The sequence below is a fragment of the Squalius cephalus genome, assembly GCF_949319135.1.
Source record: "Squalius cephalus genome assembly, chromosome: 20".
Classification (NCBI taxonomy): domain Eukaryota; kingdom Metazoa; phylum Chordata; class Actinopteri; order Cypriniformes; family Leuciscidae; genus Squalius; species Squalius cephalus.
Window position 1 is genome coordinate 10583593 of NC_137141.1, and position 21742 is coordinate 10605334.

Consider the following 21742-nt stretch of genomic DNA (forward strand, 5'->3'; position numbering starts at 1 on the left):
TCGACCAATAGCAAACCACGTCCATCCAATCAATTTCCCAGTGACAAAATCAAGTCCCGCCCTACATTTTTTCCTTGATCAAGAAGCTGTTTGAGTTGGAAATACGTCAAAAGGGAAGAAAAGGCTATCGCAACTTCCATTTCATGCCAACTTTAAATATGCACTAATTTGCATTCATTTCCAAAACAAAAATCTGACATTGGATAAAGCCAAGTTCAAAATTCTTGGTTAAAACCGGGTTCACACTGTACGATCTGGAACATCTAAAACAAATTTCACAACTCCTACAAGATTCCTCTGATCCTAGGCTAAAATCTGTAGTCTTCAATCGCTAGTTTGACATGTTCGTATCAAACTTAACCTCCGATGAAATTCTGGCAGTGTCTGAAGTTTTGAGGCACAGTCCTATAGTGTGGCTTCTCCTACGACAACCGAAGTAGAATAGAAGCCCAGAACCTGATGATGCAATTAGTGCGACAGCAACAAACCACCATTTGCTCCTCACACACGTTCTTCATTTTTGCCTGTAGTGTCTCGCCTTAAAGGGATAGTTCACCCAAAAATGGAAATTCTGTCATTAATTACTATGCAGATACCACTTTCGAGGTTAAACCACAGGAGTCACATGGATTTCTTTAATGATGTCTTTAACTTACATCTACACACATACACACACACACGCTCCATGAAGCAGCCGGGACACGTTCTGGCTCTGGGAAACAGGAAATGACACAATCAGGAAATCTCAACATTACATTCAGCTGCATCACTGTCATTGATTATCCCACACACACATGTGGAAGGAGAAAGTCTTAAAAGTTTATAATTGATGAGTATGTTCTGCAGCTGGTGTGTGAGGAGTTTCTCTCGCCCTGCCTGGAGTCCACGAACTGAAACGTTTACGCCAAACAGTCTCTTTAACCAAGTCCATATACTCTGATTCGATCTCTGTCTGTTTCTCAGCCTTCCTGCCTTTACTTCAACACACTTCCTTCATTTCATCATCTTCAAGCATATATATTATTCATTCACTCATTATTCTCAACAGTGATTCTCATTACCATAATATACTTAAAACATGCACAATTACAATTCAATTTATTGAAATGGGCATGTATTAAAGCAGTACACCAAACTTAATCTCATTTTCAAACAGACATCTCAAAAAGTTTTTCTATTTATGAGAGAAATGGAAAAATAAACTGCTGACTTCAGGTTAAGGGCCAAACTTCTTATTTACAATACAAAATAACTCTCATTTTGTGACACATCTTGCCTTACAAGATGGATGTTCACACAGTTTGTGGTGCTTATCTGAGCAACAACAACTGAATAAACGACAACATCTCCTGCAACATAACCAAAGCTTTAACTTCCTGATAAACAGAGCAGACTGGGGCTAGTTGTCACATGGGAAGAACTCGGAAGGTCTATATTTTATTAGCTAGCCGTTTTTTTCTTTCAATAGAGTAAATGTCAGAATGGAGCATATTTTAAACGTTATAAATGTGTCCGTGCTAAGAAGATAAGTAGATGCAAGAAGGAAAATATAATTCACAATTCAGTTTGCAAATACATGTAAGAGAGAAGACCAACTGGAATTCAGTATCCAAATGCTGAGCATCCTAAGGCAAGTCCATAGGATTTCAAACTTTATTCTTAAATTTCTTAAAACATATAACCATCAAAACATAATCTAAAGCTGAAATGATCTATAAAATAATCTGTAAATGTTTAAAAAGTTTAGGCTGAATTAATTGTACAAGATTAAACAGTTAAAAACATAAAACAAACTAACCAGAAAGTTTGAGCAATATCAACAGAGAGCATCTAATGATCTTCAAAAGCATTGACATCATATTCACACAAGTGTGTTAATGTATCATGACAGTTAGAATATGTCCATTCACAAGTTCCCTTGGAGAACAAAGTAAAACACCCTTTGAAAAGTCACACACACTCACCATTGGTCTCCAGTCTAACATGCGGCTCCTCTGTGTTCAACAAGCTCAGTTTGACTGCTGAAACTTTTCCTGGACGCTCAGAGAACAATACACACGCCGCTGTGAACGGAGGACTGACCCCCCCACACACATGCGGCGGTGAGCAAATGACATGAAATATACTGCAGGGTGGAGCTCTCTCTCTCTCTCTCCAGCTGCGGGACAGTCAGCGCAGTTTAATAAACTCCCTCCTATGAGCTTTAAAATGTGTGTCTGTGAGGCTGATGGGGCAGAAGCAGCTAAGATTACCCTGACAAAAGCTGAACAGATCTCTTATTATCAGCACGGGTAAAAAGATACGACCATTATGCTGCTGACGGGAGGAAATCGAATTCAGGAGGGGACAGAAAAACAGTATGTTTTATACGAGGAACCTGAGTGTGCTTAAACAGATGAATGACAGATATTAGGGTGAGTCTCACAAATAAATGTCAGGTTTATACTTTACTCAAAAAAAAATAAAAATAAAATAATCATTATACATACATATACATATATATATATATATATATATATATATATATATATATATATATATATATATATATATATATATATATATATACATATATACATACATACATACATACATACATACATATATATATATATATAACCAATTTATATTTTGAATGAAGAAACTTAAACCTAACATAACAAATAAAAACATATTCCACATTATAATTACTGTCAAAGATTGTAAAGCATATATAAAATAAGACACAATATAGTATGACTTGTATAATATAATATAATATAATATAATATAATATAATATAATATAATATAATATAATATAATATAATATAATACAAAAAATATTGAGTATGATTTGTCAAAAATAGGCTTTATCTTCTTCATGTTTTTTTTTTCTTTTCGGTTTGAAAGTAAAACATGACTAATATAATATAATATAATATAATATAATATAATATAATATAATATAATATAATATAATACTAAAATATTGAATTTGACAGCTTTATAGCTTAATTTTTTATGTAAAATATAATTTCATGTTTTTTTTTGTTATTTGAGAAAAAAATATGGCTTGTATAATATAATATAATATAATATATTGACTTGTGAAAAAATAGCTTTATCTTCTTAATGCAAATTATAATTTCCATTTTTTTTATCTTTTGATTTGAGAGAAAATAGGACTTGCATAAAATAATAATATAATAAAAAATATGAAAATAGGCTTTATGTTTTATTATTTTTGTTTATAAGTTTAAAAAAATTAAACAAACTACCACTTGCATATTTCTTGACAGTATTTGTGAGACTGACTCAGTAGGGAACCAAATATTCTTACTACTAACTGGTTGGTGAACAAGCTCAAAGACTCAAAGATGCAGAGCATTAAACGCCAGTAGATGGCATCAGACAGCATGAGTTTGACATCACTGTGAATTAGAAGAGGTTTGTCTGGACAGCAGTATCATCTCAAACAATCTTAGGCACAACTGACGAAAACCCTTACAAAAATCTTAAATACCATGGTAAATGAATACAGTAATTATTCAGTACCATGGTATATATTAAAAAGTACCAGTACAAATCACGTGCCTCATGGATTAAATGTGTCCTGTAACTTCACACATGATTTTTCACCTGGTGAACAGCTGCATGTACAGTAGGTCTGTGTAGACACCTACACTGATTACAATGAGAGTGATCTATCTGTTGTGTCATGTTGTTATCTCTCCAATATCACAAACTTACAGCACTATCGATCTGTGAGACTGTACGAGGAAGTGACTGCGAGTCTGTCTGTGGGTTCTGACATCATTAGATCAGTAGCAGTGCACATTACAGTCAGGAGCAGATGGCCGGTCGGGGGTCTGCATCATGTCTGTGTGTATTTGTGGACGGCGGGCACATGCCTGAGGGCGCAGAGATAGGCGAGTGCCAGAAAGGGCATTTTTGCGCACCAGTGCACCGGCAGAGAAACTGAGCCTGTCTGTCCGCATCTCTCCTCACTGGCTGGCTGAACTCACTCACAGTCACAGTACCGCACCAGTTCAGAAAACTGCACTCTGGGCCACTGGATATACGATTTCTGTTTGTCACATAAAAAGGCAAAACTTTTTGCATCAAGTATTTTGATACATTTAAACTTAATTCACAACTGATAAAAAACTACATTCTATTTAGTATGTATGACCGGACGTACTGTACAACATCCGCCATGTCATTATCATGTGACCTACATCGTCAGTTGCGTCGTTCACTTCTATTCACAAATCCTCTCACATGGCCTCATGGCCTCATGGGATAGTAAAGTGTCCATCGAATTTGCACTTCAGAACCTCGCCGGAAGTAGAAGGTAATCCGGGTACTTTTCGCCTATGGTACTACTAATCTACCCTATTTGACCGATGTAAGAACATGGTCTAAAGCGCACGGCACAAGTGCACTCAGGGCGTGTCCGGATCCGTAATGCTAGTTTAACGACGGGAAAACTGGCCGGCGCACCTGGCGCATGATCTAAAAGGGTTGTCCATATTCTCTTAATGAGTTATGAGTGTGTTTTGGGCGTAATGTGCAATAAACCAATACGAGTCTCATCTCCTATTCCCTTTAAAAGCCAGTTGCGCTCAAGCCATGGCGGATTCGCTATTTACATGACGTAATTTGCAAGTGGAAAAACTGGTCTAAAGTCAATGGCGCAATTTTTTTTTGTTATTTAAAGAGCGCATTAGTAATGTGCGCCTATAGGCAGTATTTCTTTTGTTATTTCATCTATTTCAGTTGCCTCAAAATAGCAACGCGCCAACAATGCGCCTGAACACACCTTGTTGGCGCAGGACTGGAAAATGATAACTGCGTCGGGTTGAAATTAGCAAAAAACACTTGCGGCCCTAACATACACCCGGCTCAATGCAGCGGCAGGTGTATGATAGGGCCCATAGTGTTATATAGAATGGAAGTAGGCATTTTCGTAGGCATTGTCTTTGTCTTTATGAGTCAAAACTGCCAGTTTACTTTGCCAAGTTTCAGATAGTGATTACAACTCTGTTGGCACAAGACACCCTGTCTAACATTGGACGTGGACTTCAGGGAGAGAGAATGCGGCCCCTTAGTGAGAGTCACAGAATCCCACAGCTCCGGCATGGTGAACACAGAGTGATTCACAAGTCCTTGACTTTTTGTTTGTTCCATCCAGTCAAGCGAGAACACACATGAGACTCATGCCCATAACAGCTATCACTCAAAATCTAGCGTGATGCTTCCGGATATCTGGTTCTCTTGGGGTCGTAAGCACCATGTTGGTCATGTTGTGTGATTGTGTGAACTCAGCATGACCTTCTGTGTCTGAATAGCCGAAAGCACGTCCAACGGGGGCACAGCTGTGCAAAGTAAATTCATTCAGCATATTTATTTAGTCTTTGCATTATGTAGCTTTAATTTTGCCCTCTTGAAAAATCAGGGCTGATTCAGAGGTTTGCCAGATGTTTCGACGTTCCAGCATCTCACACAATTACACCAATCAACTTTTCTGTGCCAATCAATCTACTAATTACAATTTACGAATGCTTTTTCTCTCATATCTGCATGTAATTTTGTCACCGGTTTAAAACAAACACACACCATATAAATATCAGCAATACAAGTGACAGCATTTACACCATTTTACTTCCGTAATGTGAAATATTTAAAATAGTGATATTCAACAGTGAAAAATATAAAGTCTTGATTTTTAAAGGGGACTTATTATGCCCTTTTACAAAGTTTTGATTTTGTTTTTGGGGTCTACTAAAATAGGTTTTCATACTTGGATGTGCACAAAAAAACCCCATTATTTTTCCCATATTTTACATTGTAGCAGCTCCTCTCTTCCCAGTCAGTCAGAAACGCTCTGTTTAGTTCCGGTCTCTATGAAGCCCCTCCTGATTGGTCGGCTGGACTTGTGTGTTGTGGTTAGTTAACCACTTTGAGCGTGTTTGGGAGATGTCCCGCCCCTTACCATAACCGTGAGTTTCAACACACTACTAACTCAATTCAACCGGGCCTCGCCACTTTATTTTGCGTATACCTTGGGCAGGAATTATTTAAATAAGGAATATTGTGATGTGTTCGTTCCCAGAAGAAAACTCAAGGCTACAATGGAGGCGTTTCAGGGAGTTCAGAGTGCACTGATACAGAGAGAATAACTTCTTTTGGAGTGACTTTGTGCTTTGCAGTTTTTTTTTTATATGCTCAAACAGCAACATTACAAACTAAAGCAAGTTGAAAATGTAAAAAAGCATAATAGGCCCTCTTTACCCACCACTACTGTGGAAACTATTGGCAATATTTCAGAAAGCATTACCTAAAACTGACCATAGATATTTTGCTATATGACCTTGGTGACATCAGCTGAGCAGGAAAATCATTTCAGAGGTGGAGCATTTTGACAAAAGACTATGAAGACAAACCTTTTTTCCCATTGGAATAACGTGCAAAGATCAATTGTGCACAATAGCATCAGGAACCTGTATTTAGAAAGTAAATAACACAGTTAATTTCACGTTGATGTTAATAGTGACAAATGACAGATTCATGACACTCCCAGCGGACACATATTCTGTGGGATATAAAGTGAACAGACTGTAAATAAGATGAGCGATGTGTTTAAGACACTGCCTCAGCTTGAACCGTGACGACCTCCCGGGCAGCAGGCCGGCGTCTGCATGGCCCGTCTAACAAGGACAGACAGCTAAGTGAATTTTGACAGGTCTCTAGAGGCACATGGGGTTAAACAGACGCGTCTCTTTGTAGCCAGCTGTCACTCACCAATGCGCTCCTGTCACATGATAAACCAACACGCTGACACACACTGCCAGCTCCAGAACACTGGAGCCAAAACACTTAAAGGTCCCCTGAACTCAAAATGTACGTTTTTTAGCTTTTAGTATGAATATGTTAGCCTTAAGGTTATGAATAAGCTGGTGTGTTCCAAAACAATGACAAAATTCGCATTTAGGAGATATAAGCATTCAAAACTTCAAAGCAGTCTCTCACTTCTGCTAAAATGGATCATGGATTTTTATGACATCACCGCAGACCTTAGTTTCTCATCACATCTTCTGTCCAATCAAATGCTGTCTAGAATCTGAAGCGGCCCCCGACTCCCGCCCCCTGGCTAAAGCGACCGTTGACACGTCACGGAGCAATATGGGTTGGAGACTAGAGTTCGGATGCTCAAACGCTCGAGTTTTATTCCGTTTTCTAACTGTACGTTGGAAGAATGAAAAGGCTAGAATTTATTCACACCTCTACTATTGAATCCAACTTATCATCAGCGCTGGGATTTGCTTCTATGGCGCTGTCAAGTACGACTTGAGGTCTGTCAGGTAAACCAAATGCTATTGGCTATTCAATAAGTCCCGCCTTAGCTTCCTGTTTCAGTGGAAATTACGTCAACGCATCAAACAAAGCTATGCGTTCCAAGACACTTCAGTGGGCTTTTAAATAATCTCCAACAAAATTAGATAAAACTATGCCTGATGTGTTTACATATGTAAATAAAAACATCAAATATAATGCAATATGGGTCTTCAAATCTGAAAACAATATCTTCATCTCAGAACAATATCAAGACTGGCCTCCATGTACTGTAGATGAACAACAAGAAACTATTCCTGAAACTAAATTATTCTAGATGTTCCTATACTATGTGTATTTTTAGCATGTTTACATATTTTATGTCAAGGTATCATGTGATGCACAATCTAAAGAGCATGTTCAAATCACTAACCCTTCAACTGGACAATAGCAGCACCACAAGATAATTATTATTAGAGATAATGTTTCCTATATTCTATCTGATGGTCACATGATTCTGCTCTGCCAAAGACTGAGTGGAATAGAAGCCTAGTAAACTACAGAGGAACAGCCTATAGCAGCATAGTCATAAAAATATAATGGCTCATAATTTCTTTAAGAAACACATGTCTCAAAGACTCAACCTTGTGACTCGCATTTTTCCACATCATTGCCCGGCTCACTGGATTCAGTTACTATGACACTACAATCTCACGAATCCTTCAACAGGCAGACAGAACCAGACTATCACATTTCATCTACCTCCTCATGCAAAAAATACCCTTTTTCCTTTCTAAACTCTAGAACATGTTTAATTTAGAGGAGTGGCGTTGTGCTGTTTAATTACCTACGGGTGAGTGATCTAAAATTCCTATGGACACGATCCGCCACACATCGGTCTGCAGGGTTTGCTATCATCTCAAAGAAAACATCTCAGAGCTCTCACTTGCTGATAAAGTCAATAAAGGAGACTGGTGACTGACCCACATAAAGCTGGCCCACCTCAGAGTAACAAGTGCATCTATTGTGAAAGTCCTAATTAAGATTTAATCAGTTCCTCTAAACTGCCTGCAGACGTTCCCTCAGAGACCTGGAGCTACACCACCGAAGCATGACCTGAAGTCATCTATACGATAACAAACCCGGCAGGTGACCTTACCTTCAACCAAAGCAGCTGTCATGAAAGAGTGAGTATAATCCATTAAATCTAGTATTAATCTCATCTAACAAACCTAAGCAGATCAAAGTGAATTTAAAGAAGGAATTTGCTTTAGAATAACATGAGCATGAGTCTGTTTTGATTTGGGGATCATATATTACACAATGGCACAGGAAGGAACTGTAATACTTGCAATAATAAAGAAAATTAAAGGCATAGTTCAAAGGGCGTCCTCTTGGGTTAAACGCTGAATCCGTTGCTCCCAGCGCTGACCTCTCTCTGCCATCTCACTGTTGACGCTCCTGATGGTTTGACTTCGCTCCTCTGGGATTGTCCTTTCCAGCACACTGCCTCTGACACCTTGATGTTTCACTTAGAAATGTTCTAGGGACCATCTTTACTGCTTACACAACATCCTTTTGGCAGCACATCATACGCATCCCAGCAGATTCATCACCAGCACCTGAATTCCTGACAACCTGTAGATTCTTCCATAGCAGTCTTATATTCCCTACACTCTCAAAATAAATGTGCAAAAAAACCCTCGGAAGGGACATCTTTGTACTTATTTACCCCTAAAAGATTCATAATAGTACATTAATGCCTCATTTCAACCGAGCAGTACTGTTTCCCTTGTCAGAAGTTGTGAATGTTCCCCTAATTCCGAACCGTACTCCACTTTTTTGGGACCCTTCCGTTGGAGCTAGACTCACTGCAGAACGTTGATTGGTTGACAGAGAATCACTTGCTAGTGCTAGCAGGAAAATAACAACACAAGAGGCCATTTCTTAATAGTTGAAACACATCACGTTTCTTCTTGTGACAAACAGCCACATGCCGAGAAGCAAGAACAAGATCTGCTGTATGTCCTCCATTGATGTTTACTGTGCTGCATTTTTTCTTCGCGCAAGAATGTAATCAATCGCTACTTTCCGGCATACACCATGCCTATCAAGTAAGGGTACTGTTGGCGGTGGAAAGGCAAGCCAGATCAGGGTTTACCATCCCGAATCATACTGTACTGTAGGCATTTGGGTATATGTTACTACTCCAAGCTACTAATAAGCCTTTCAGATGAATCTGTAAGTTAACTGTATATTATTACACTGCCGTTCAAAAGTTTGGGATCGGTAAGATTTTTAATGTTTTCAAAATAAGTCTCTTCTGATTTGTATGCATGACATGCATTCACATGACATGTACGATTTAGTAAAAAGAGGGAACAAATTATTATATTGTGCACATAATTTACTTAATTTAATTCGTGGCCACAATATACATATTTTTGTCCACATGTCATGTGCATGGCTCTTTAGGGAACTGACTTGAATGATCAAAAGTGACAAGTCTTTATAGTAATCTGCAGTGATGAATTGCGCACAACAAAAACAGGAACATTCATTAAGAAAGTAAATAGGGTCCATTATGAATTCATGTTGATTATAAGTCTCATAGTTATAACTCTTCTGGATGACTTGCTTTACATGATGTTAATTAAAAAACAACAACAAAACAATTAAGCGTCTTTTGTCTTCACACATCATGTACATCAGACACTAGACAGATGCGACATCGCATCCAATAATGAAGGAGTCAAAGCTGTGCTGCTGGCATTCAATACGCATCATGAATCATGAAATAGATTGATTTTTCAGTCGATGTGGGCCAGCCCTTCCCCTCCCTCCCCATGTGGCCAATTTAAGGCTGGTTGCCCAAGTGTCAGGTTTTCACTGCTTTCTGCCCCGTCAATAAGATTCAGCTCAGAGTCTGAGTCTCCACCAACACAAGAGCCCGTTTCACCCGCCACAGGACCGCAAGTGCTTAAAACCATCCTGAAAACTTGCTGACACAGAAAACCGCCTTGCTTCACTCAGAACATTCACTAAGACAGTCACCCTGAGAACGTATAAAAGGAAATCCAATCTAACATAATCACTATAAAAATGATATATTTGAATCATGTCGCACATGCTGCAGGAGCGGCAAAGATGCAAATTAAAAACATAATCATAAGAGGAACAACATGTAAAGGTGTAGTTTGGGTTTTTACTAATATCCAATCGCACAATTAAAACCGAGCCAATCTGAATCCCACTGCAGTCAGATCAGTGTTGGTAAGAGCTCTGCTGGGTCTCACCTTATTTAATGAGTGTCTCCATATCCCAATCCAATCTTCAATGAGAGCAGCACCGCCGGGCAGATTGATATCTCAATTACCCAGCTGCGCTCCATTTATCTTCCTCTTGTCCGTTTACTTCCTCTCCTCTCACACCATCCCTTTCTAAATTACCTCTGCTCTCACTTCATAGCTGTTCCTTAAAAGCTTTTTATTTTCCTGTTCCAGTGTAATTTCTCGTTCAGAGGATGAATCATAAAAGTCTCCTCAGAGTTACAGACGTGTCCAAGAATAGAGCAGCAGAACAGAGAAGAAAATTTCTGAAATTTTGCAGCAAATTCTTAAAGAAAGCAATACAAACTGTATGCATCCCATTGGAGTACACTGTAAAAAAAAGCTGATGCCTTAATTTTTTTTAAAGTAAAATCAACTTGGATGTTTAAGTTATTTAAACTTAAATTACATTAAACTGACTTAAAAAAAATGTGTTGAATCTTAAATAACTTATAAAAAGTTGAAAATTGCTTAACTTATTTTAATGAGTTAAAGCAATGTAAAAACATGTTGTCATGACTTATTGATAATCATTTTTTACAGTGTATGATTAAATACATAAATGCTCCATTAATAGTTACAATTATATATGTAAGGGATAATGTAGAGTGAGGCGGTTGTTATAGCGAATACAACCCCGACAAGCTGATCAAGACCGAAGATTGAATCAGCCTGAAGGGGTTGTATTCGCTATAACAACCGCCTCGCTCTACATTATCCCGCTTATTACATGGCTACCTACCAAATAAATCAATAATTTGACACAAAATATTGATTTAAAAAGGAGTTTATTGATTTAAATCCATAGTAACACTCTGTTTTTCATGGCAACGATGTGTTATACTTATCAGCGGTCTGTTATCAAGAAATAACAGACCGCATTCTACATTAGAATTCAACCAAGCCATGTAAAATATATATATATATATATATATATATATATATATATATATATATATATATATATATATATATATACACACACACACACACACGTATACACACGTATACACACACACATACATATATATATATATATATATATACAATGATATGGAATGAAATATATTAAAGCTATACATAATTTAATATTATTATTATTTATAAGATTAAAATATAATACAATTTTTTCTATATTTTCTATATTTTTCTATAATTTCTATATTTTTCATAGCCTATATATATATATATATATATATATATATATATATATATATATATATACACTATATATATATATAATTATAATTATATTAATTCATATTATTAATATTATGAAGAAAACTCTTCTGCCAAGTAATAGTTCAGTAGTTCAACACTACTATTTACAGTTGATTAATGCCTCAACTTGTTGTCCAATCAGATTTTGGAACTATCCAAGTGGTAATTCTATTCTTGAGGTGGAGACTTGGCTAAGCAAACAGAGAAGCTGATGAAAAACAAATGGGAGAGGAGAGTTAACTTTGATAAGATTTATGCTTCCCCTCATACTGAGAGAATATTCCTCCTCAGTTCAGGGATATTAGCTTTCAGCTTTAGCGAATCATCACAAACACACAAAATCACCCCATTGAAACCACACGCAAGGCCTCAGACTTACTGTCTGCTGGGTTTAGAAGCCAGTCGAGGATATTTTGGATGGCTGCTTCCTGAAGAGCAGCTTAATAACATCCTTGTCAGCCAGTTTCCTCTCATTTCTCATTTTCTAATAAAAATGCTCAATTTGCATTTGGGTACAGAAAGCCAGATTCACAGCAGAACTCAATATGAGATGAATGCTGAATCAGACAAACCCCAGGGCACACAAAGTGAAAAAAAGAAAGAAAATTGGGTTGTTATTAATCTTGGTTAAACAGTTAAACTTTAATGGCAAGTTAGTGGTGTTGTAGGTGGACTAAATCAAGTGACCTCAAATATAAAGGATGATAAAAAACAAACATCATGCAAAAAGGCAAAGATTTAACCACAAATAGAGAAGGAAAAAAGAAACATCCCAAAAAAGCCTTCAATTCAAGAACTACCCTTTATTAATGAAATGCTAAAAGTGCAAAAAAGTACAAGAAAACGTTGTAAATATCATTGAGGCAATAAAAACAAATAGAAAGTATGCAATATTTCATTTAAAGCACCTCATTCAGAGGTCAACTAGGTCCACCAGCAGAGCGAACATTTTGTCAAATCGTTCTTGTGTACTGTAAATGGTTTGAAATGAATGCAACAATTTAGACAATAACGTTTTATGAATGTTTTACACAAAATTCATGCTAATGTTTCTTGAATGGGACAGTGTCATATTAGGGGATTTCGCACCAGGCTTTTTAAAAATGGCGGGTGCTGGTGTTTCGTATGGCAAGAGTTCGGCCAATCAGATTACACTTAGGCTATGTCACTCACTTGTAGTTCCTATTGTGCTGAGTTAGACCCAACTCTGAAGCAGGAGCTAATTTAGTTCCCCCAAAAGGCGTTCCTAGAACTAAAATCGTTCCCAGTTCCTGCGGTAAAAAAGGAACTTCCGCCATTAGTTATGAAAACGTTCCTCCAGTGAGAAAGTCCCTATTATTATACATCTGTGTGTCGATCCAGGATGCAAAACTGATTATTTTATCAGAGCATCCCTCACAGTCTGATCAAAATGCCTCAAGTTATCTATGCTGAACATGACAAAACTGTGTTCAGGCCAAACTAGGATACCAGAGACGGAGAAAAGTGACAGGAAAAACAAGACAGATACTGAAACAGATGCTCCCTTTCACACCACAGAATGAGTGAGAAAGTACAAAACACCAGAATCGTCTTTCAGGACGTCTGGGACAGTCTGCAAACACAGAGTACAGACAGTGAAGGTGTTCGTTCCCAATGTACTAATTTGTACTATAGTTCCTCGATGTGTAAAATCAAAATAAAACAGCATTTGCGACCCATATAACTTACATAATGTGACTTATTTGAATAAAACAGACCTCAACGTGACATTTTGGACGTCATAGGAGAAAATAGAGCGTGCAGTGTGTGTCCCGAGGGAGTGTCACCTTGTGATCGGCACACAGAAAGTATGCTGAGGCCACAGCTGTGTAATTATCACTCTTTCCACTAGGATGCTCTCAGTGGTTTGCGATCCACTGAAAAACAAAATCTGGATTTTTTGGAAAAACAAAAGGTAAGAGGAGAAACAAATCGGATGTGATGGCTTTTCAGTGACCATTCATCAATGTGACAGGCCGTCACAGTCAGTGTACGGAAGAAGATTCTTGGGGCAAACCTCAAGCCATCCGAGCGCAAACCACTGGAGCAGGACAGAAAAACACAGCAAAACAAGCGGAAAACGCAGATCGGGACCTAATTAAAGAGAAGAGACTATTCTGTTATTACTTTTTGGTACTATTTTATATATTTATGTATGCATGTATAGTTTGGGGTTGGTAAGAATTTTTAAAAACGTTTTTGAAAGAAGTCTCTTATGCTCACCAAGAGTGCCTTTATTTGATCAAAAATACAGTAAAATAGCGATATTGGGAAGTTTCTTTTTGAATATATTTTAAGATGTAATTCATTCCTGTGATGCAAAGCTGAATTCTGGCATCATTACTTCAGTCTTCAGTGTCACATGATCCTTCAGAAATCATTCTAATATGATGATTTGATGCTCAAGAAACATTTCTTATTATTATCGATGTTGAAAACAATAATTACAATATGCAATCTGTTTCAAATAATGTTTCAGTTTTTGTTATTTTGTTCAGTTAAGCCAAGTCACCATTATTTAAATAGCACTTTTTACAATACAGATTGTTTCAAATCAGCTTTACAGTGATAACAGGAAAATTATGCAAAGTTTATTTCGGCTGTACAGCAAAATAGTGTCATAGTCCAGCTTAAAGGAATAGTTCACTTAAAAATGTAAATTCTGTCATCATTTACTCACCCTCAAGTTGTTTCAAACCTGTATGAATTTATTTCTTCTTCTGAACACATAAAAAAAGCCATTTTGAAGAATGTCAGTAACCAAACAGTTGATGGACCCCATTGACTTCCAAAGTAGGAAAAAAAAAATACTATGTAAGTCAATGGGGTCATTATAGGAGATAAACTGTAAATAGACTACACAATAATGATTTGTAATAATGTTTGTGTTTTTTATGTTATGCGCACATGATCAAAGTAATAGGAAATAATGAGGGTTGTGTAATTAAGCATGTTAGTGGTGCTAAAAGGTAATAATAATAATATAATATTATAATATTAAAAGTGCTCAAGTTGCCCAGAAGCCTGAGCTGAGGTTTATTATTCACAGGGCAGTTAATTTTTTATGGCATTAGCTCTATATGTTGGCAGGGAATACATGCATAATAATAATGAGCTCATTAACATATGAACGCCCATCCTCAGTCAGAAGTGTGCAGAAGATGCTGAGTCTCTTGATATGCTCTGAATCTGGCTGCAGATTTGTGATTAGTGTAATTAATTTCCATGAAATGCATGTATTCCCTGCCAACATATAGAGCTAATGCCATAAAAAATTAACTGCCCTGTGAATAATAAACCTCAGCTCAGGCTTCTGGGCAACTTGAGCACTTTTAATAGGTCGCATGGGAGCTATTTGACCTTGAGTGTTAACATGAATATTTTTTAGGGTTTCTGCGTCAACACTTTGGCCGTTAAGTGCTTCTTTTTTCTTGGCCATGATAGAAGCGCTTAAGAGCGAGCGGGTGGGTTTATATTATTCCTCTGATGCTACTAAGGTTTTTATGTGTGTCATATTTCCCCATAGCCATCTCATTTATTTAACTGTGGGGGAAAGACACACTCAAAATGAGATGATGGCAATACAACAGCACATTTTCATTACACTAGTACACAAAACCAAAACAAACATCTTCAGCTTCAACTGCTTCACTTCCCACATTCAATATTCATCAGATTCCACAACAGCATAAGGCTTTCTGACAATAATTAAACTAGATGGCACATTAACTGTAAAAAAAGATCTTACATCCATATCTGCACCTCCTGATAACAGAGATTGTTCTAATTTTTTTCAAGTATTTGGGATTTTTTCTACCCATTTATTATTATTATTTTTTTCTTCTGCTGGAAGCCACAAAAGAATTGTTTGTTGTTTGGCAGTGGTAATAATAATGAGCTCATTAACATATGAACGCCCATCCTCAGTCAACTCTGATAAACAAGCTGGTCTGCAGAGGTCATTTACATATTCATTTACATATAAAATTGAACTTGGCATTTAGCAGATGCATTTATCCATGGTTTATTTGACAGCTAGATTAGAAAGCAAGTCTAGAGTCAGAGAGGTAAGTGTAAAGAGTTTTCAAGTAGCAGTTTTTGGAAATGTCTCATCTTGCCTTGACTGATATTCATGTCAAAGCAATGTTTCTGGAAGGATGCGTCCACATGATGCACCGAGCAGCTAAATGTCAACGGGCAAAACACACTACCATCTCAATGCATTTGAGCTCTTGTTTGCCGTGTTCATCGGGGGTTGCGGTGCAGTCGACTGCTTTCAGATTTCAAGTGGGATCTAATATACAGGTGCTGGTCATATAATTAGAATATCATCAAAAAGTTGATTTATTTCAGTAATTCCGTTCAAAAAGTGAAACTTGTATATTATATAGACTCATTACATGCAAAGTGAGATATCTCAAGCCTTTATTTGTTATAATTTGGATGATTATGGCTTACAGCTTGTGAAAACCACAAAATCAAAATCTCAGAAAATTAGAATATTACATGAAATCACACAGTAATTACACAGTAATCCCATGGTCATTGAACCAGGTTTTGGTTCTTTTGGCAGTGAGGGCCGGTGCAAATCCTGCTGGAAAATGAAGGAAGCATGAAGTGCTCTGAAAATGTCCTGGTAGACGGCTGCGTTGACTCTGGATTTAATAAAGCACAGTGGACCAAAGTCCTCTTTTCTGATGAGAGCAAATTTTGCATCTCATTTGGAAACCAAGGTCCCAGAGTCTGGAGGAAGAATGGAGAGGCACACAATCCAAGATGCTTGAAGTCCAGTGTGAAGTTTCCACAGTCTGTGTTGGTTTGGGGAGCCATGTCATCGGCTGGTGTTGGTCCACTGTGCTGTCCACTCAACGCAGCCGTCTACCAGGACATTTCCAGAGCACTTCATGCTTCCCTCAGCAGACAAGCTTTATGGAGATGCTTCCTTCATTTTCCAGCAGGATTTGCACCTGCCCACACTGCCAAAAGAACCAAAACCTGGTTCAATGACCATGGGATTACTGTGTAATTACTGTGTGATTTCATGTAATATTCTAATTTTCTGAGATTTTGATTTTGTGGTTTTCACAAGCTGTAAGCTATAATCATCAAAATTATAACAAATAAAGGCTTGAGATATCTCACTTTGCATGTAATGAGTCTATATAATATACAAGTTTCACTTTTTTAATGGAATTACTGAAATAAATCAACTTTTTGATGATATTCCAATTATATGACCAGCACCTGTATATTGCACACATGCATACTCACCAGAGTTTGCTTAAAAAAGGTGATTTTGTGTCTTTTTCAGTTTTTTGTAAGAAACGGTATAAATTTTGTTAATGAAAACTATGACGAAAAATGTTCGTCGACAACCTTTTTTAAACTGTGCAACATGCAATATCATTGAAGAAAAAGATGAGTCTAAAATGTAGTTAAAAAATAACTTGAAAATATGGACGAACAAGTAAACAAGAGTTTAAGAGTTTAACTTCCAGAGTTTAACAAGAGTAACAAGAGTTTAACTTACAGTAAGCTGGAGTTCTGCGATCTCCATTTGAAATATTCTGCTTATGAAAGTGTCATTCAGGCTATACATTAATCCGGATACATTTGAAAACTGTGTTTTCATTTCAAAACGCTCCCTGTCCACACTAGCGTTTTCAATCATTTTCCAAAAGTTGCTCATCCACATTAACATCTGAAAATGCTTAAATCACCTTACTGCGCATGCATAAAACATACTAAAATTTAACAAGATGATACAGAGAAAGCAGTATGAAGACTGCACAAAGGAACGTTTCTCTTTAGCAACACTATTCAGGCATACGAATGGCGATATAACAATAGATATCTACTATGGGTACAATCTGCATCACAAGACTAAACATGCATCATCGGTTTCAAATACCTCCATTTTCAAAGTCCACACTACAATGCAAAAACAGCGTTTTTAAATGTATCCACTAGACTAGGAAGAGCGTTTTAAAAATGCTCTGTCTTCGTTGACAAAAGCGCTGTCTCAATGTGGACGGCAGGCCAAAACAGAGAGAAATATGCGACTAAATCTGTGATCAAACCTTCTCAGTAACAAGAACTGAGACTGTGGCTACAGACTAAATGCACATATGCAACCTCTGTGCGTCTTTTTAGCTGTTAATAATAGAAAAACATTTAAGTAATTTGGAATTACTATTAAGAATTTCACTGTTTTAGATTTATGTTTTTTTTTTCATAATGAAGAGAGTGTGTTAATTTATATGATAAATAGCCTATAATAAATCAGGAAACTAGATGAGGTCAAATAAAACATGAGTTGATATTCTCTTTTTTTTTGCTTATAGGTGAAAGTGCAAACTTTCTGATAAAATGTAAAATTAATTTCTCAAATGAAAACAATCGTTGCGATTATAATTTTGAACAAAATAATCGTGATTATCAATTTAAGCACTATGTAGCACGAAAATGTGACTATGTTTTCATTGACTAAAACTAGGGGGTCTTATATATGCACGACATGTTATGGTCTTTGTTATATTGGATAACATATTAATAAACACAAATTTTAAAGAATCTGTAACCAAAATGATATGATCCTCCATATGAATATGAAATCATTTTGGAGGGGCAATGACAGCACTATCAACAGTGAGTATTATCAATTAATTTAATTTCGAGATGGTTTATGGTGTTAGTATATTTGTCACTAAAACATTCAATTCTGTTTGATCAAATTGCACAAATGATATCGACATTTCAAAATATTTTTTTTAACAAAACAACAAATTTACCTTTTAGCTGAAGAGAGTTTAAAATATACTGCAGAACAGAAATGACCACCAGACAGTCATTGAAGGACACATGGAGATAAAGTTTCATTAGAAACGTCCAATCTGCTTTATATGGGAGCATCTGAGCCGCCCACAGCAAAATGACAAACAGCCACATGGGAAAGAAATGACTGTAAATCGTGTTATTGTGTTTATGCCTCTGTGCAAGACAGCGGAGTTCATATAAATCACTGACCATATAAAATAAAGCTAAAGTCCTTCTGCATGAGAGTCAATTATAAGAGCCCCCTGAGTTTTTCAGTCACATGCACATCCAACAATAGACAAATTCAACCACACTGTAAAACATTATTCTTTTAAGTTGTAAAAAAGACACTTAAAGGGGCTCTAGGTAACTTTTTAACCTTAACTGAACAGCTTCGGAGTCAGTGGAATGGTTATATTACTTATTTCGGGTTGAATGGTGGTGGTTTCGCACCCCCCTGGTGCCCGAGAGCGGAAAAAACTCACTTGCAACTTTGGGACGCGGGTCGGTGTCAGGAAGTATCGCGTGATATCAGGTCTCGCGATGTAACGAATTGCTTGACGACACTGCACACGTACACGCCCCTATTCAAGCACCGGCGGGCTAGCTATAAGCAAAGGGCAACGATAGATTGAGTTATGGCTGAGGCTGAGCCTGTAAAAAAGAAGCAGAAAGCTAGGAAATCTTTGTCTGAGGACCAACGAAAGAGGAAACGGGAGACTGACCGAGCAAGAAGTCAGACTCGAGTAAATATATCGGACCGGCTTTTTCAGAATGGTGAGAACTGAGAGAAACAGAAGCCTGCAAAACGGATGCTGATCCTGCTGTTGCACTTGTAAGTTAAGTATCTTTGGAATAAACTGTGTTTAATATTTAAATTTCAAGTAATTGCGACCTCAGGATGTTTGCTATTGTCTGTAAAGGTTTTTATTATGATCGCTGTCTGTTAGGGGCTTACTAGTAACGTTACGCTAGATACTATAACTTTGATGTTAGCATTGTCATAGCAAACACGTTTGATTTCTGTAGTTGTTTGGCCGTTCCTCTGTCGGTTTTATTTGTGTAACTTACACTTTTATTTTATGTCACTAAGTCAACGCGTCTGATAGTAGGCAATATCAGACGCGCAAAATGTTGCACATATCATGATCGAGCTAGAAAAAACGTTCTGATGTTTTCTTAGACAAGCAAAGGTAAACCATCATTCTACCAGATGAACTTATAGACCTTGCTAATATAACTTTAGACAAATATTAGCCTCCGATATATTTTTTTTTTTTATGCTCATGCCCATTCTCCCAAAAACAAACAAACAAACAAACACGAAAGCAGTAGTTCGCCTTGTTCATATCGTTCGTTCCCGGTAAAAATACTAGTATGCATGACAACACAATAAATAAAAAAATCGCCATCAGTTGGAAAGAAAGTATTGCTTTACTTGCCTCGGTAGACATAACTGGTTTTGAAATAGCCGGTTCCTCTGCTCAGCTAGGTTGACAGCTGATCAGCTGGGTTGCTCGTGGCAAGGGGGGAGGGACAACAGTTCGTTTTTACGACAGAGTGTTTGAAAGCATTATACTACCAGACACTAGGGGGAGCTCGTAGAGAAAAAACACTCAGACTTGCATAGTGTCCCTTTAAGTGTAGTACACTTAAAAACAAATACTATTTCAGTCTTATTACTTCCAAATTTCATGTTTAATTCAATGCCGTTTCTTTGAAACAAGTTTCACTTATAAATTTTGCAAATAATTACAAAGTAAATCCTGCAGCAAATGTTTTTCAGTGCAAATTTAAAGAGCTCCAAGCGTCTGTATTTTCACAAAGAACAGTAAGCGCAGCCTTGTTCTCTGTTTGCTAAAATAACAAAAAATCCTTTTCCTAGACATATCCTGCGACTCCCATAAGCCCCTGTAGCCCTCGCCATGACCTCTCTCCTTTTCTGGCAGGGTTGCAATTTCACGTTGCAGGGCACCAAGGTCGTTTCACCTCTAGGGACGGAGTGAAAGCCGTATCAGCAAGTGCCATCAGCGTTGTTTGTGAAATGTCTGAAGCTCGGCGGGCCACGGGTCTGTGAACCAGCAGCTCCACCAAATGCTCCCGCTCCAGGGTTTGTTTAAGGCCCCGAGGGGGTCCGCACATGCGAACAGTCCGTGCAGGCTACAGTTCAGGACTACATGGATGTCAGGATTGTGGCAGGTGCACAGCCTTTAGCACTGGATAAATGGCTCGATTTACTGTATTCAAAATTAACAGCTGAATCAAATATATAACCAGATAACTCCAACCTGAAATTATCATAATAAACCATAAGACTAGGGCAACAACATACTCTGGATAGACCTGGATAGTTTATACCTTACTGAGGACAGAAGGTACTTTGCAAGAAAGACCCCGGAGAGGGCACACCCACCACAGTAAAGCAAATATCTCTAAACTCTTAAAAACCTTTATTACCTTTTGGTTTACTTCTGTGGGAAGGAGACCTTTGTACCAGTCGCACTGAGACATTTCAAATGATACCAAACATGTATAGCGTTGTATGATGATTGTTCACATTAAACCATATAGATTTTTGGGTGAATTTCAGATGATCTCAGAAGAGATGGGTGAAGAGGGGGTTAATTATGATGGGGATGCTAATTTTGCAAGAGAGAGTTCAAATGATAATTTCCAGAAAGTCCTTTTTTCTTTCTCCAAGAGTAGCCCTTCTCTAAACCAGATGGCTCGGCACCTTACAGTTTTTCCAGTCTTAAAGTTTGAGTAAATTATGGGATAATTTAAATTTTTGGGCGAACTAACCCTTTAACGCAAACATCACAAACACAACTTTTACAGATGCTTGTGAAGGCATGACTCAACAGGTAAAAGAAGGCTACTTTGAATAAAAGGTCCAATATATTAGGAATATTTGTAGCTGTGTTGCTATGTGTCCAAAGTAAATAAGTAAAAGTAGACTAACACTCTATATAGAGAGAACGCAAGCATCTCGCTTATAATAAACCCATCCAACGAACGTACCTGCACCGGGAGCATTTT

At 37.4% G+C, this 21742-nt stretch overlaps 1 protein-coding gene across 2 annotated transcripts in view; it reads right to left on the minus strand.

Annotated features, from left to right (window-relative positions):
- The window catches only part of sash1b (SAM and SH3 domain containing 1b), a 106480-nt gene that overhangs the window by 33111 nt on the left and 51627 nt on the right, over positions 1-21742 (minus strand). The window contains exon 1 of one of the 2 annotated variants that reach the window (XM_079852437.1): positions 1965-2096. The exons of the other annotated variant lie outside the window; for it this stretch is intronic. Within the exon in view, the coding sequence (XP_079708563.1) occupies positions 1965-1985 (21 nt within the window). The 5' untranslated portion in view covers positions 1986-2096. Of the gene's footprint in view, positions 1-1964; positions 2097-21742 lie in introns of those variants that run through there. 2 annotated transcript variants of the gene reach the window in all.